This window comes from Ciconia boyciana, chromosome 1 (assembly GCF_034638445.1).
Source record: "Ciconia boyciana chromosome 1, ASM3463844v1, whole genome shotgun sequence".
Taxonomy (NCBI): Eukaryota; Metazoa; Chordata; class Aves; order Ciconiiformes; family Ciconiidae; genus Ciconia; species Ciconia boyciana.
Genome location: NC_132934.1, coordinates 57,105,691 through 57,122,677, shown reverse-complemented (window position 1 = coordinate 57,122,677; position 16,987 = coordinate 57,105,691). Strand labels below are relative to the sequence as shown.

The 16,987-nt window shown below is 46.3% G+C and overlaps 1 protein-coding gene across 6 annotated transcripts in view; it reads left to right on the top strand.

Annotated features, from left to right (window-relative positions):
- SGSM3 (small G protein signaling modulator 3) overlaps positions 1 to 16,987 on the top strand; it is a 31,025-nt gene that overhangs the window by 7,866 nt on the left and 6,172 nt on the right. For 5 of the 6 annotated variants that reach the window (XM_072868547.1, XM_072868570.1, XM_072868586.1 and 2 more), the window contains 14 exons: positions 2,610 to 2,693; positions 3,989 to 4,074; positions 5,255 to 5,321; positions 6,747 to 6,955; positions 7,109 to 7,216; positions 8,194 to 8,337; positions 8,739 to 8,934; positions 9,164 to 9,309; positions 10,284 to 10,511; positions 11,462 to 11,516; positions 15,167 to 15,294; positions 15,603 to 15,758; positions 16,313 to 16,367; positions 16,810 to 16,859. In XM_072868547.1, coding sequence (XP_072724648.1) covers positions 2,687 to 2,693; positions 3,989 to 4,074; positions 5,255 to 5,321; positions 6,747 to 6,955; positions 7,109 to 7,216; positions 8,194 to 8,337; positions 8,739 to 8,934; positions 9,164 to 9,309; positions 10,284 to 10,511; positions 11,462 to 11,516; positions 15,167 to 15,294; positions 15,603 to 15,758; positions 16,313 to 16,367; positions 16,810 to 16,859 — 1,635 coding nt within the window. In that variant the 5' untranslated portion in view covers positions 2,610 to 2,686. Of the gene's footprint in view, positions 1 to 1,206; positions 1,264 to 2,609; positions 2,694 to 3,988; positions 4,075 to 5,254; positions 5,322 to 6,746; positions 6,956 to 7,108; positions 7,217 to 8,193; positions 8,338 to 8,738; positions 8,935 to 9,163; positions 9,310 to 10,283; positions 10,512 to 11,461; positions 11,517 to 15,166; positions 15,295 to 15,602; positions 15,759 to 16,312; positions 16,368 to 16,809; positions 16,860 to 16,987 lie in introns of those variants that run through there. The other variant, XM_072868578.1, reaches the window with a different exon arrangement.

The window sequence follows — 16,987 nt, the reverse complement described above, 5'->3', positions numbered from 1 at the left end:
GCAATTTCACAGGCTTCATGGGAGCCCCTTTTGTTACTTGCTGTCTCCTGGCTAGGAGAGTTTGAGAATTGCTTTAGGTTTATATCCCTCAGTCAAAGGAAAGAACTTACTGTATCAATCCCATATGCCAGGTATCCTCTTCCTCCTCCTCCTGGCTTGAACTGTATTGCCTGTGCCAGTGAACCTTCCTCCCAGTTCCTGTGATGCTTTACTGGAGGCATAGTGGGAGCAGGGAGAAAGCAGGGTGATGAAGAGCTACAGGGCTGGTGTAGTGGCCTCGGCACCTTCTCTTGGAGACAGCTGGCTCCGTGGGTAGTCCCCAGTGCACCGCCTCCTTGTGCCGCAGCAGGAGCCTTCTCTTGGTGTGATTCACCCTCCCCACCCTGCCCTTCTGCACACCCCAGTGCCAGCTGCAAGGTGAGCCTCTCACAGTCTCTGTGGGCCGGGTCCCAAATGGGTGCTTGCAGGAAGGTTTCTATAGGAACCAGAGGCAGGAAAAACCTGCCCACCAAGTTCAGTGCTCTAATGTCAGGGACGGGAGGGCAGGCAGCAGGCAGGGGAGTGATCTCCAGCAAGGCAGAGGCCAGTGTGCCATGACGTGGACAAGGGAAGGTGTTCCCCTCTGCTACATTTGTCCTGGGATGAGGAAGGACTTTCAGCCTTGGCGCTCTCCTGCCCTCCTTCCCGAGCACCATGGTTAATTCCCTTGTTATGGGGAGTTTTCTCATCTATGTGCCTAACACACTGGCCCGGCTCCTCCGTAGCAGGTTGGTTCAGCAGTGATTGTGGATGCAATGAAGGTTAATAATGATCAAGGGGGATCCCTATGCACATGCTTGAGGCGCTGAGTGTGGATTCAGAGCACAGGTAACGAGAAGCATGGCAGAAGTACCACATGGCTGAAACAGTGACTGCATTCCCAATAAAAGTCATTGGAAACAGGGTTAACTGGGCTGAAAGAGGGCAGGCGAGAAGAACATATTGCAGGCTCAGGAACAGAGCAGCTGTGGTAGCAGGGCGGTGATAAGCCTGAAAAAAAGCATGAAAATACATTCACGGCCATGTTGAAAGGGGAATAAGTATTGTCAGCAGGTTTACCAGCTTGGTGTGCATGCTGTGTGCGTTCCCAAGTAAAATGAGTGTGCAGGTGCTCATTTTGTAATTCTTGTTATGTCTTCAGCTACTGAGGAAAAAGTTGGTGCTAAGAGAACAAGTGGGGCTAGAGTGATGGGAAGGATAGAAGAGCATTTACAGAACTCGTGGGTAAGCAACTGGCCATTGTGTGGACAACATTACTTCTCAGAAACAAAAGCTGAACTTCTTCTTGTTTTGTTTTGGTTTTTTTTTTCTTTTTGCTCTGAGAGTTGGTATCAGAAGATCGGAGTGTCTCTTCATCCATGCCAGCCTTTCTCATGCAGAGAACTGTTTAGATTTGGGAGTAAGAAGCCTTATCATTTGTGGTCTCAGACACAGATGCTTTTTATGCTTTTGCAGTGTTTTACAGCCGCTTATCTTGGAGTGCTGTTGCAAGCCACTTCCAACAAGCACTCACAGCCTAGAAAGCTCACTGAAACGCAAAGGCAGGAGTGGCAATATAACCTTGTACTACTGAACACTATAAACAACTCAGGACCTGCTGGATGAATCCCTGGGGTTCTTCTTTTAGTGGTTTGCAGTCATAAGTAGCTTTACTGGAAAGGGGAAGCTGGAAAACCCATCCCAGACATGCAAATGTTAGTTTCTCCCAGGTTCTTTCCCAAGTAAGTGTGAGTGACTGATATATCCCAGCACTGGCTTTATCTGCTTGGTGGAGGTGGCTCTTGCTGTCTCCCACACACAGAGTTATAAGGCTGATCTTAAAGTCCAAAATCTCTCTCTCTGATTACTGAACTATTCCATTGTTGTCCTGGAAAACCTCTATAAAAATCTGCTGTGAACTGGTATCAGGAAAGTAAGGAGGGGAGCTACGTGGGCTGTTTCATCGTCTGAGCTCTATCACCTGATTTAGTTCTTTGCAGAGGTACTTGACAGCATGTTGTCCACATCCTAGCCCAGTTCATCACGGAAAATCCTTGTCAGAAGCTTTCCCAGCTCCCTTCAGGGAGCTGTGTTCCACAGCCTAATACTTTGCTCCTGTGGTTTGTGATGCTACTCCTAAAATCTCCTTCAGGCATATTGCATCTAATGATAGCCCCTTAAACCCTTTTCACCATTCCAGTCCCTTCTCCATGGACAGTGTATTCAGAGAATGATGATGTATGCTGTGTTTTTTTAGTATTCATAATTAAATACAGGACTCACGATATGTGATAGAAAAGGTGATGAAAGTTGACTTGGTTTTTGACATTCTTTCTATTGGCAATGCTGTTACTGTCACAAGGAATTTGGTAAATGACAGTGTGCTCTTTCTAGCTGATGGGTAGGTATGAAACCAAGAGGAAATTCCAGTCTCTGGAATTTTATTTTCTTGTGGGGAACTTAAATACTAAGGGATTTAATTTTCCTGTGGGGAAGTTGTGTGTGAGGGGTCTGTCTGTCCCCCACCATGTTCTTAGATGCTAACTGAATTATCTCATCACCAATTTTTTTTTTTTTCCGTTTTATAACAGGATAGTGACCTCTCGCCTCTGAGAACAGCATTTCTGGACCTGCTGACAGCCTCTGTTATTCAGCCTTACCTAGCGCAATGTCAGGTGAGCAGATAAAAGTGGACACAGTATCTTCTTGTTTGGTTGCTTGTTCTTTCTTCAGGTGCAACTTAGTAAAACAAAGTTACTGGTTCCAAGAGCCATTCTTTACATTAACATACTGTCTGGTCAAATTGGGGGAGAGGAAACCGCCCCGTTCTTTGTGACCCAGCTGCCTTTTCACTCAGGGTGAACTCAGTTCCTTCTTTTACCCTGTGCTGAAGCCTGCAGAAGCTGCTTCAGTCATTGAACACAGAGGAAGAAGGAGACTGAAATGTAGTCTACCTTCCCTATTTTTCGTAAGATTTGCTTGGTTCTGTTCTCCTCCCAAGATTTGCGTCAAAGTGGATGGATTGCTTGTGATCTGGGCGATTTTTGCCGTATAATGGTAGCTCTAGGGCAGGCAGAAGGCTGAAGAATTACTGGAGTTCAGCTGTGGGCTACTGAACTTTACTAAAACTAGGTCTCCTCCTTCTTACAGTGGCCAACTCTCCCACCCCATATTTTTGTCTAAATCTTCCTTCCTGGTCCAGCTGGTTATTTCAGGGCATGTAACCCTGAGGGAGACTATACTTCAAAGCCAAGTAAGCCATTTTCTTGATGACGTGCACAGTGGAAGACCTGGGACATGCTTATCTGCTTCAATTGCAAAACTTGATGTCTGCTTTTATTCTAAGGGAAGCTATTCAGTGGGGCACTACCTGAGACTGGAAAGGTGCTTATCTTGAACACAAAAGACCAAGATGATAGGCATACTTTCATGGCTGCAGCTCTTTATACATGGTCTGGCAATATTGCAGCCCTTCTGGAGCAAAGGGAGCAGTTGAGCACCTTGCTAAGGGCTCTGATTTCCCATTTTGGAGCCTGGGTGACAAAGTTTCAGGGAACTCTGGAGTACTGCTGGTGCTGGGGTCAGTGCCTCCATAGGAGGCATTTACGTCTCCATAATAATTTTTTGGTTTTTTTAATGGTTCCCTTGGCTTGGCACTGATTGCACAGCTTTTCCAAGCAGAAGAAAGATCACATGATGCCATGGAACTATTTCTCTTCCCTAGAAGTCCCTTTCTTAGAGGGAAATCCATTTGGCCTTTCTGCTTCTTTTGCTCAGTGATAAGGGACAAAACCATCTGAAATTACTTGCTTCCTTGGTGAAGTGGGAGCTGTCTCAATGGCTAGAGTAGCAGTAGTGACAAACTGCTGAGTGAGTCCTTCCCTTGCTGGAACAGTCTGTATTGAGTGTGCATATTCCAAGGGAGTCCTTCCAGGTTTTCACTGCAATATGTTGATCTCTTTCTGTTTAGGCCATCACACTCCCTCTGCTGGGGGTCCCTTCTCAGCTCTCACTCCCAGCATCTGGCCTCAGGAGATCCTGGCAAAATACACACAGGTACAATGTGGGGCAGGGAGGGGGTGTTCTCTGGCTCTGCACAGAAGTAAAGGGACCCTGGTGATTTCTGATGGTCTCTGAAAGCTGCAGGGAAAAGGAGGGAGAGGTGCACTTTTCCTCCGGTGGTTCGGTTGTGGACACTTGTTTGCTACTTCATGTGTTTTGTGGCTGCATCCTGGCTCTTGCAAGAGGATCTTGCAGAGCACAAAGAAACTTGTGTGAATTATTGCCCTGCTGTTTTGCAACTATTGCTCCACTGTAAAAATGTTGACACCCTCAGGGAGTCTCTGTTACCACCAAGCTACTCTGGATGGCTTGTGCATGGCAGGAAATGCTAGCCTCAAGACTTGTCACCAGGTGGGCAGAACAGGAAGGAAGAAAGCAGCCATGGAATTTTGTAACTTACCCGCAGTGTTTGCTGAAGGCAGTTGAGCCGCCCAGTGAAGCACATTAAAGCCTATTGTGGAGCTATGCTAGAAGCACGCTTCTCAGGTGCTGCCTGGGGGCTTGCAGGAAAGGGGAGGTATCTGTAGCTTTTCACTCCTTAAAAAAGCCTGGTTGTAGCCTCCAGTGTGTATCCCCCAATGCCAGCCATGAGCACAGATGAGGAGAATTGAGATTTGGGTCATATTTCCTTTGGCCTATAATTTGGGCTTGCTTCACAGGTGCAAGTCCCAGTTTTGCCTCCTGTCTTTCAGAGGAAATCTGAAAGCAACAGGCAGGAGATGGAGCAATGCAGGGAGCTGAATTTGCAGTGTGTGCGCAGAGGTAACAGAGGACTGCTGTGTCTTAGAGATGCAGACAGTAGAGACCACTTTAGCTGGTGTGTGTGGCTTCCTCAGTCCATGAGGAAGGCTGTGTGCCCCTGCAGGTGGGAAGTTCTGATCTTGATACAATGCTGTGCTCAAGCCCTGCTGGGAAGGGGATTGCTAGGAAAATCTGTGCAGGTGGGAAGGCAGGACTTCACAACTTCCATGGAGAAGTCAAAATGGGAATTGCATGCAACACTTCCTCAGCTGGGAATTGTGGTGGGAGGCATCAAAAATAAAAGGGCAAGAAGTCTAGTTGCTCAGAGGGCACAGCGCAGACAGTGGTGGGGTGGGGCAATATCCACATGTCTCTTCAGTTGTTCAGTGCTAAAGTGGTGAAAGTGTCTGTTCTCCTTCCTCCCATCCACCAGAAAGAAGAATCCATTGAGCAGCCAGAGTTCCACTATGATGAATTTGGTTTCCGAGTTGATAAGGAAGGTAAAGTTAGTCCCATCCCTCCCATTTCCATTGTGTCCTGCGTCTAGCCCTTCCCATGCTTCCAAGTATGGCAGTGTGATTTTGCAACCATTCTGTGCTAGGTCTCATCTACCTACCCGTCATCTTCTTTCTGTATCCTACCATTGTAATCAAGGGCTGTGCATTAGGTGTGTTGGCATTATGGGAGTCTGGAGCATAGAATATGCAGCAGAGTCATTTCTATCCCCTTATGCTTGTGCCATGGGTAAGAGAGAGGAAAGTTAAGAGGAAGTTATCATTTCCATTAGCAGCTGCGTGCTGAGGAAGGGCAACTTTCCCAGTTAACAGTGGGGTCTCTGTTGTGGTCGTAGCACTGAAGCACCGATAGTAGGCACAGTGACATGCGCTGTCAGTTGAAAAACTTGCCGACAAGGTGAGTGGCAGCAGTATGTGTTCTACCTATCCCAGCAGCTTGGCAAAGTGTAGGGCAAATTGTAGGGGCAGAACCCACATCCTAGTTTTTCTGCAAGGTATAGAGACAGGAGACTGAATAGGAGGAGGTGTGGAGAGCTGTTGCAGCTGGGCATTGAACTACAACAGCTGGCTGCCTTTGCAAAGAGGAAGAGAAAGGAGTAGGGGACGTAGGAATTGCTTTATATGCTCTGAGAGGACATTTCCAGGGCTCAGGCCATACTATGCAAAGGCCGAAGTTGTTTGCATGTGTGAGTCATAGAGGATCCTCTTTGAAGCAATGACCCAGAGATGAGGACAGGACACAGTGATTTTCTTCAGCCAGAACATGCGATAGACTCGTGCATTATAAAATCAGCAGAAAGATTTGGACTGCATTGTTGGGATGTGTTATATGATGAAGGAAAGAGTGCCTTACATCAAACCTGTACTTGTGCTAAAGTATCTATTTTAGAAGGCCAGCCTCAGGTTAAGGTGCTCTCTCATTGTGAATTTGGAATTGTCCCTATTAAAGCTTCTTTTTGGTGATTAAATATCCCCGAAGTTAACATTTTGCACCTCATTACTTGCATAAGCATATAGCTTGTGCTTGCCACCTCTGAGGCTTGCTATGCTTTTGTCAGCCTGATTTATAGATCCTTACAAAACCCAGCAGGATGACTGCTGTCGGGGTCTTGTTTAATTCCAGCCACACTCTGCTCTAAATCATGAGTAAGTAGAGACTAGAAGCCTGCTGACAGCTTCTTAGTTCTCAAGGCCCCAGTGCCTTTTGCTTATGATCATAAAATTTACTGCATGGAGAAGATGGTTAGAAACCAAGCTTTGCCTTTCCGTGCTCTGGCTGGAAGACATGAATGTTTTAAATGTGCTTTCTTCAGACAGCCATCCTCTTCCCCACCCTGTTCTATGTTCATTCCCTCTCCTCTTCCCTCTCTCGCTTGTCTCCATTTCTTTCCCTTCCCTTTGCTGAGGCAGATGGTGCTGAACCAAACTCCAGCAAGCTTCTGGGGGTCCCACTGACAGAGGAGCCACAGCAGAGGCTCAAGTGGCAGGCTCATCTGGAATTCACACACAACCATGACGTGGGCGACCTCACCTGGGACAAAATTGAGGTCACCCTACCACATTCAGACAAGCTGCGCTCCCTGGTGCTAGCCGGCATCCCGCACAGCATGAGGCCACAGGTGAGAGTGCTGCCTGTTCTGGGCAGGCTCTCCTGCCTGGAGTAAGAGACAGCAGAGCAAGACTACTTTCTCTTGGTTGAGAAGGTGCCAGATCATGGCTTTCTGTGTCTCTCTTATTGACTCTTCCTATCTCTGTTCATCCTGTCCCCCCAGCTGTGGATGCGCCTGTCGGGGGCCTTGCAGAAGAAGAGGAATTCAGAGATGTCATATCGGGATATCGTGAAAAACAGCTCTAACGATGAAACCATTGCTGCCAAACAGGTAGGAGATACTGCCTAGTGCTGACTGGGCACAAGGGAGTGGGGAAAAGGGCAAGATTTGCTGTGTGAGGAAGAAGGGATGTCTGCCTAACACCTGCAGCAGGGACAGTTGAGAGGACATGTGTGGTTGAATCCTGCTAAAGCTTAATCCAGTTGGGCATATTTCTCCTTTGCTTTGTTGGAATAACAACAGTGCCGCTCCCCTCCTTCCTGGGACAGCAGGGAAGGGGTTGGACCCATACTGCCTGCAGACTAGAAAACAGTGCTGCAGTTGCATCTCGGCAAACAACCTGATATTCACTGAGGGAAGTGAAGGGTGAAAGGCTGATAAATGCACCTCTGTTGAGGTCGTGGCAGCTGCTTCCAGGGACTGTCTTTGTTCCCCCAAACACAAAGTCTCTGAACACCAACAAGACTGTAACAGGGTGTTTTCCCCCTTCCTCTGACCTCTCCTTTTGTGGGAGGAGGCAAAGGCCATGGCAAAAGAAACTGAGCTCTGCACATGTTCACCTCTCACCAAGTTAGGTTCAAAGTGGCTGGAAAGAGGAACACCACTGCCCAAGGGAGATCTGTGGGCTGTTCACATCCAAGTCCTTTGTCACAGATGTGGCCAGGTTGTTGGTTTCTCTCTGGAATAGGTTTGTTGGGAAGCCTTGCTTGAAATCCAAGCAGATGAAATTCCCAACCAGTATGCCTACTATTCTCAGTGGTGAAGCTAGGGGCTGAGTTTTGGCAAGTATTTCTTAGGAAACACTAAGTCACCATCTGCACTGGCATTTTCCCACATATCAGTGAAGGCTGTTAAACTGACCCCAGGGGCTTGGACAGGGCCATCTTCTTTGGTGCATAAGGACTTAAGGGTGGGTGCGGGGAAGCAGAGTTCTCTGTGGCAAGGGGCCATGAGGAAGCGCAGAGAGCAGAAGGGAATTGTTCAGATGCTGCAAGCTGACCCTGTCCCTGTTTATGGCTGTCTGGCAGATTGAAAAGGACTTGCTCCGCACGATGCCCAGCAATGCCTGCTTCTCCAACATGAACAGTATCGGGGTGCCACGGCTACGCAGGATACTACGGGGACTTGCCTGGCTCTACCCAGAGATTGGATATTGCCAAGGCACTGGCATGGTAACCTGCTTTCAGAGTGTCTTTGTGATAGGGATCATTTTGTCTATGGTGGCTATGCTGGGGCAAGTAATTTGAGGCAGTGATTGCTGCTGGACGCTATGGCCTCCAGATGAGCTGAAGGGAAATCCCTTCCACATGGAACGTTTTTCCTAGGGAAGGGAGAGCAAAGTAGCACAATGCATCCAAAGATGTGGAAGAATTCAGTCCATCTGTTGGGGAGGGACAGGCATTACACTGAGGAGAAATCCCTTCAGTGGAGACTGCAGGAGAGCTGCTGCAGAGGAAGGAAGATGTTGTTCACCTATACACTGGTCCATCTCTCCATGTGAGGAAATGGGGAAAGAGTTCTGCTCCTCTTGGGACAGGCTTGGCATGCAGTTCTTCTTCCTTCAAAATCCCAGGTGGCTGCCTCTCTGCTGCTCTTCTTGGAGGAGGAAGATGCCTTCTGGATGATGTGCGCTATCATTGAGGAACTGGTTCCTGCCTCCTACTTCAGCACCACCCTGATGGGCGTGCAGACAGACCAGCGTGTCCTGCGACAGCTCATTGTGCAGTACTTGCCCCGCCTGGACAAGCTGCTCCAGGAGCATGACATTGGTAAAAGTGTGCCCCAGAAACCATAGCTTTTCTTGCCAGGGTGACATGCAGACAAAGATTATTGTTCTTGTTTCACGAAAGGAGAGCAGCAGGGCTAGGAGCAAACCTCCTGGCCCTGGAGGCAATGGATGGTCATCTTTAAGCTGGGAGGACAGCATTTAGGAGAGTCTATCTTCACTGGTTGGCTGACTTCTTCTCTTGTGATTCTTTTCCATGTCTCTATTCACAGAGCTCTCCTTGATCACCTTGCACTGGTTCCTCACCTCTTTTGCTAGTGTTGTCCACATCAAGCTGCTGCTGCGTATTTGGGACCTCTTCTTCTACCAGGGCTCTCTGGTGCTGTTCCAGCTCACTTTGGGCATGCTCAGTATGAAGGTAATTCCCCCCTCCTCTTCCTCCTTTATAGCACGTAGGTGTTTAATTCTGAGTTTCAGGAGCAAGAAGGTTTTGTATCTACTTCCTGTATGTGGTTTGGGAATGTGCTCGGGAAGATGACTTCCTGCCTTCTTCAGAACTGGGGGTTGTGAAGAACTTCCAAGGCACTTCACAGGATTCAGGGATTGCTGTTTCCCCTGCCTACCTCATTTGTTCCCTCATAATTAAACCCCATCGGCTGCCCCCCTCTATTCAGTCTAGATCCCAACCTGAGAGTCCATCTTAACCTAAACCAAGATACCTCTTAATTTTGCACCATCTCTGAGCAGAGATATAAAGCCAAGGTTGTGATCATCTGGGAAGCTTTTGATGGCACTGTTGAACGCTCCAATTTGATTTGGCTGCCTTACATTTGATTTGGCTGTCTTACATTTGATTTGGCTGCCTTACATTTAACCACCTGATCTTTTCCTTTTTATGCAAAAAATAATTTTGTGGTTCAGCTTGCTGTGTGAAGGGCAAGGGTGAGCCTGCTGGGAGTAAAGGGAAGGTGGAGCACAGTTTGACATGGTAGGCGCTCTGTAGTGTGTGAGATTGAGCAGCTTCCATTCCCTTGTCCCCAGCAAGATCCATGCTGTGCCCACTCCTGGCGGTGGGTGCAGAATAGCTTCTGTTTCATCTTTGCTTGCTGATTTGACTTCATTTCAGTGATGGATGGTGTGATTCAAAAACAAGCCAGCTAGAATTTTGGGGGCAGATCTCAGCACAGGAGAGTAGTAAAAGATTCTGTTCCCCTCCCATAGGTAGCTTTGACTCTTCCTACTGAAGTTTGAATTATCTATGGAATTATCTAGTTGTACCTGCATTGTTTCTGGCCCAGGCTGTACACTGAATGTAAAATTGCATCTAGCAGCCCCAAAAGCATAGCTGTCATGCTCACTGTTCTGTATGGCAAAATGACTGCATCATTGCAGGAGGATGAGCTAATCCAGTCTGAGAACTCTGCCTCAATCTTCAACACACTCTCGGACATCCCAAGTCAGATTGAAGATGCAGATGTGTTGCTGCGGGAGGCCATGCGTGTGGCTGGCTCGCTGACAGATGTGGCGGTGGAGACCCAGCGTCGCAAACACTTGGCCTACCTCATTGCTGACCAAGGGCAGCTGCTCAACTCCAGCACCACTGTCAACAATTTATCCAAAGTGAGTGCACAGAATCCCATCTCCCTGTGCTGCTCTGTTTTTACTATTCCCTTTCATGTTCCCTCCCAATTGCTGTGAGCAAGAGGTCCTCCTGTCTGAGAGGATTTTGGCTCCAGGATGACTCTGTCATCCAGCGGAGAAAAGGTATTGGGACGTTAGGGGGAGGTCTGTACTAATGAAATGCTGCCAGATCTGTCCTGGCTGATAAATCCCCAGGTGAAAGGGATATTGACATTGTTTGTAATTATCATTAATGAGAGTTATGATGGAAAGTGATGCATTTTATTAATGGAAACTAAAAGAAACAACATATGCTTTTGGCAGAATTTGCTTGGAGCACGCAGAGTAGGAACTGGAGTTAATCCGTTAGTAAGAAACTGATACACTAAAATAACTCTGGAAGGTAGAGTCAGAAAACAGCAGCAGCCTTTGAGAAGCTGAATAAAAAATGCACCTGTGTTTAATCTTGGACTACAGTCTGCAGCTGCAGATGTAGTAGCTCCTGCTTGTCAAGCCTGTGTGGAAGATATATTCTTGATGCTCATCTGTGCAGTAATCACAAGACGCTCCTGCAATTCTAAAATGTAATAGGCATCCACTTAGAAATTTATATATAATTACCTGTAGAACTGCTTTTGGCAACGAGTAGAATTAGAACTAAAATTATTCACTCGAATCATGGCTGATTCTTGAACTTCAATTATGCTTTCATAATCATTGAGCTATAAATAACCTGTTGCACATGGAGCATATCAAGCACTAGAGCTGATTCATTGCATTAGAACTAGAACAACTCCTGTCTAAAATTGCCAGTTCAGTTGCCTGCCCCTTCCAGTGGTAGCTGTCGTGACTCCTTGCCCAGAGCTGACCTGTGTGGAGGATTGCTTTATTTTATTTCTGAAATCTGTCCTAATGTGTGCACTTTGTTCTCTCTCTTCCCTCTCCCTCAGATTGTGCGGCGCAGGACTCAGCGCAGGAAATCTGGCATCACCTCTCTGCTTTTTGGTAAGGACGATCCTATGACTTTCATGTGGTGTTGATGGATATAGCAGCCTAGGAGCAGGAGGAGTGAGCAAAGCAGGGAAACACTGGGACAGAGGAAGAGGAGAGGAGGGAGCCAGAACTGAAGGATGAGAGGGAAGAAGTGCAGTTTTCTGCTTGCTTGCTTTGGTCTGAGCTCAGAAAGTGAATGTTAGGTTAGATGGTTAGTCCTTAAGTGGTGACTAACAGTGGGCTGCAGCTCAGCCCAGCTGTGATGTCCTTCTTGCACTGACTAACAGGTCAAACACATTTTCTGGCAGACTGTATGCATTCCACAGGCTGGATGTTGTACTCTCCTGATCTTACTCTGCTCAGTTCAGGAACATCTCTGAAGATCTGAGACAGGGCAGGATGGTCCAGTATGTCACCCATCAAAATTTACAAATGCAAATATCAGTGATGTTCCCCCTTACTCTGAGAGTTCAATGTTGTGAACACTTTTAAGTCTTAATTTTCTTTGCTTATGAGCTAAGCCAGCTTATGTCCAGAAATCACATGGCCAGAATAGGTTTTGCATGGGTTTAAAAGTAACTTGCTTCTGTGACTCTATAATAGCCCTTTCTATTATAAGTCTCACTGTCATCACCTTCCTTGCAACTGGTTAGCTTTCTTGAAATTGCCACATCTCACCACAGAAATTGTTTTTCCAGAGGAAGACAACATACGGAATTTACAGGGTTCAAACAGTGTTCCTCTTGTGGTTGAAATGGCCTGAATAAATCTAAAACTGGGTTTTACTGGTCTTTTCAGAGAAGAGCTTTTCTGATGTTCTCCAGGAAGCTGGTATATTGTCTTAGGTTTGCTACAAGCACATACAGCATTACATATAAAAGCTATGATAGAAGACCAATGAAGCTGTAAAGTCAAGCATGCAGAAGTGAAGAAATGCAGGAAAGTTGCTTGTGCAACCTAAATTCAGACCTCTTGTGTGTAATGTTATCATACAGCCAGTACAGACTGAACTGGCAGGGAACTTAGCTGCCAAATGCATCTTTCTTGTGTCTCAGATAGTCTCCTTGACCAAGTTTCAGTAGCTCTATGAAGGTGATAGTGAGTTATACCCATGCGCAAAGATAAATTTTAAGTTCAAGCTTCAAAATGTATCAATGGTAGAACTAAGATGATTGATAGTGTTTTCTCATTTTAGTGGGGTTTCTGTACAGTGGCTGTCATGTTTTTTCCTAATATTATTCTTAGTAATTAAAACAGTTAAAATAGAGAAGTTGTCATCCTGCAGCAGATGACCAGAATGGGAAACTTCAGCCCAAGTGAGGGGAAGGAAAGCTTGGATGTGATAAATTCACTTTATACTGGGAACTGTTAATCAACCTTAAGTGTAAAGTCTGCTGCCTGTGATAGCTACTGTGTAGAGCTGTTACATAGCTCTTGTCAGGGTGGGAGTAAGAACTTACCCAGAACTTCATTCTTCTTCCTTAAAGTGAATGCGGATTTAGTAGTGACTTGGACAGGAGTCATTCCTTGGACAGGAATCATAGGAGCACTGTTTGGAAGGGGCCTCTAGATGTCTGTAGTCCAACCTCTCCTGCTCGAAGACAGACTCTTGCTCACGCTAGATCAGGTCAATCAGCGCTTTCTCTAGCTGAGATTCAAGGAGTTGGACCAGATTTCTAATGAAGGATTAGAAAGAAGAAACAGCGAAAGGTAGTTTGGCGGAGAACAAGATGTGCATGTTGCCCTTTTCCTGTTGGTTGGGCATTGCAACAAGGAAATGCAGGAGAGCTAGTCGTCCTCTGCACCACTGTGCAGCTAGTCAGTCTTTGCAGGCTCAAAATAGAGCCTCCTCACATGTGGCCGATCCTGCGCTCGTTTCCTGTTTTGGAAATGTATATGCAGATGTGTCGGGTGCAGTGAGGTGAATCTGGTGGAAACCCCTGTTGCTTTCCTCTGTATCATGTGTATTCTAAGGTGGGAGGGTGTGGAACTTGCTTCCCATATCTCCTGCTTGTGTTTGGGTGGGATTGATCTGAATACAGAGGGAGGAGCACAGTATTTCGGCCAGAAGGGACTGAATGATGACAGAAGGAATCAGTGATATATGTAAATGAGGGCAGCCCACTCAAGCTAGTGTGGCTGTGGTTGAGTAGTTTCATCTTTAGTCACATTCTGTTTTAGCAACATGAATTTTCTGGGAATCCCCGCCGTCTGCGTGATCACCTATCTATTTACAATATTTCTATCTCTGAATCTGTAGTGAGACTTCTTACATGCTCTAGTTTCTACCCCTGGCCACTGAGGAGGAGGTTTTGTTAATTGTCATTGCTTGGACTGGGAGTAAGTATGCCCTACAATTTTTCTAGTCCAGAAGCAAAGTTCAGTCTTCTCTTAAGCTCTGCGTTTCTGATTCTCTAATAATTTAATTTAGCAAATAGAAAACAATTATAAAAATAATTTTAAATCTAATTTTGTGCTTCTATTTATGTTCTTAAAGTTTTAGTCTTTTTAATTAGGATCACTTGTGATTAAAAGATACTGTTAATCACTTTTTAATAAGCAGAAGCTTCATGTGTACACAGCTGTTGCAGCAGCTGTATAGCTTGGGCCACACTTTATTCATATTGGTTTCTATAATGCTGTTAGAAGGCAAGCAGAGTACTAATTTGCTAGTCAATGATTTACTTGGGTCTTGCATAAAAGCTGTGTTTGTACAAAAATTGGAGTTCAGTGAAAATTACGTTGTTTTAAATGTTGATTTTGTTAAGCTATCACATCGTCAGTATATTATAGAGAGAGCAAAAACAGATGTATGAAAATACACTTTGAATTTAAAACAAACTGAATTTTTTTTAGAAAAAGAAGCAAATGGTTCATTGTTCCCAAACATCATGTACCCAATTTTTAAGGCATTCAGAAATATTAACTGCCTAAAGAATCCATCCCATTAGGTATCTTTCTGCATAAATTAATAGAGATAGGCTGTCAAAACTCCTGGGGGAATTAGTGACAGTTGAAAGATGCTTTGGTAACTTTTACTTTGTACTTATGACCATTTCTATACACCCAAATCTTTGAAATCTGACTCTTAGGAAGGTTGAGGTCTTAAGCAGATGGCAGCTTTTCTTTCGTGGCTCTGACTTCTAGACTGACACAGGAAAGTGGGCTGTCTTGGTTTTTCAAATCTTTTTGAAAGCTCGGTGAAGAATATGCTCTCAGCCTGTGAGGTATGCAAAAATCCCAAGTAGTTTAACCAAAAGCTATTTCAGTTTCAAGAGAATTTCAGTTGAAGAGAATTTTTGAAAGTTCCCTAGTTTTGTGTGCCACCATTCAGCTGTCTGTATACTGCGTAGACACTTCTCTAAAGTAGTATGCAGTACCTTGGTATACTTAGTTGTCCAGACAGATCAAAGATGACATCTTCTGGTTCCATATGTGGTTTGAAATAACAGCTCCTTAAAATTTGAGACAGTCAAATTGGTATTGGTTATTTACATTATTGAATAGATTGGCAGTAGGTACCTGCCTTAGTGTAGGCACTTCTCATGTCAGGCTTTTTTGATTTCTGTAGAATCGATGATTTCTAATGTTAACAAAACACTACGTACCTCATACTTGTTTTCCTTTCCTCGCCTTCCCTCTGGCTGTGTGGGCTCCCCCAGGGGATGATGATCTGGAGGCACTGAAAGCCAAGAACATCAAGCAGACGGAGCTGGTGGCCGACCTGCGTGAGGCCATTCTCCAGGTGGCACGGCACTTCCAGTGTGTGGATCCCAAGAACTGCAGCATTGTGAGTGGGAACAGCTGGATCTGCACTGCTGTGTGCTCCAGACATGAGTTTTGAGTGTGCACCACAGGACAGGGCTGTTCAAATGCTCCTGGAGTGCATGGGCTCGAGGAAGAACACACCAGGTGCAGGGGGTGGAGGGTGAGGGTTGCTCAACCCATCCCTGGTGGAGGACGGCTGTGCTGAGAGGTTGTCTGCCTGCTAGGAGAAAGAAAAGGTTTGGGAACAGGGGCATGCAAGCTTTGTCAGATCAGCTGAGAGTCACCTGTTGCTTTTCATTCCTCTTTGCTCTTCATCCACATGCATGCTAGGATCTGACTCCAGACTACAGCATGGAGAGCCACCAGCGGGACCATGAGAACTACGTGGCCTGTTCCCGCAACCGACGACGACGCGCCAAGGCACTACTGGACTTTGAGCGCCACGATGACGATGAGCTGGGCTTCCGCAAGAACGACATCATTACGGTGTGTCAGCCTATGTGACAGGGACCAGGGCAAGACTGTGCAGACCCATCTTCTTCGGGACGCTGCACTACCTCTTCAGGGAAAGAAGGGAGGAGATCAGCTTAGACCCCAGTTAGGAGTCCCAAGGGAAGCAGCTGGTGTTTCTGGGGGCTGCCTGGGGATGAGGCAGTATGTTGCTGTGAGCGTTGTCTTGTGGGTCATTTTCAATGCAACCACAAAGTCCCTTTTCTGGCTGCCATACAGCTGAGCAAAAGATTGATTTGGTCCAGCCTGGGTCCCGGTTTAACACTGCGGCACTAAGCTGTGGTAAGACTGTAAAAGCATCCATTTGCATTTTAGCTGTGGGCGTCCAATCTGAAATTGGGGAAAAGAGGGATAGCGTTGTGTTTGCAGTAGCTTTTTGCCCTTGAACGCCCTGGGCCACGTGAGAAGAGAACATTGGCAAAACAGTTGAGAAGAAAGCAGTTCCTCATTGTGCAGACACAGCTGGGCAGCTGTAGCCCTGCTGGCACTGCACTCTCTTCAACTACTGTTTTTCACTCCCTGTTTTTCAGATCATTTCCCAGAAGGATGAGCACTGTTGGGTGGGAGAGCTGAATGGACTGAGAGGTGAGAGCAGGATGGGTTGGACTGGGGAGAGGGGGGCTGGATGTGGAGCATCCATTCATCCACAGCAAATGCTCTGGCACATTTGCAGCAAAGGCTCTGCCAGTTACCCGGAGCATCTGCCAGGGACAAGGAAAATGTTAAAGCAGGGTATGAGCGCAGTGGTGCAGCTACCTGGTTGCTTCTTGCAAACAGCAAGTTTAGGCTCCATCCTCCTGGCACAGGGTGGTTGGGTGTATGTCATGTCTGCTGTTTGTGGGCAGTGTCCTGTAATTGGCTTCTTCTTGCAGTTGCCTTAATTCTTGTGATTTTGAGGCTGCTTGCTTTCTTCTTTGGGGTTGGACCCTATGAACTCTGATTTATTCTCAGCTTCCACTGGGCTCTGGTCTTGTCTGTGTTAGAGGTTTCTCAGTGTTGGACTCGCTTCTTTGTCCGTTCTTTATAGGTTGGTTTCCTGCAAAATTTGTGGAGATCTTGGACGAGCGGAGCAAAGAGGTAATTAAGAAAAACAAACACAACAACAACAAAAAAAACCCCAACATAAAAAAAAAGTCATGTCACAGCTGAAAAAACATAGTTGAAAAGAGCCATATATATCCCTTCTTGAGTCTGTTTGCTCTCTC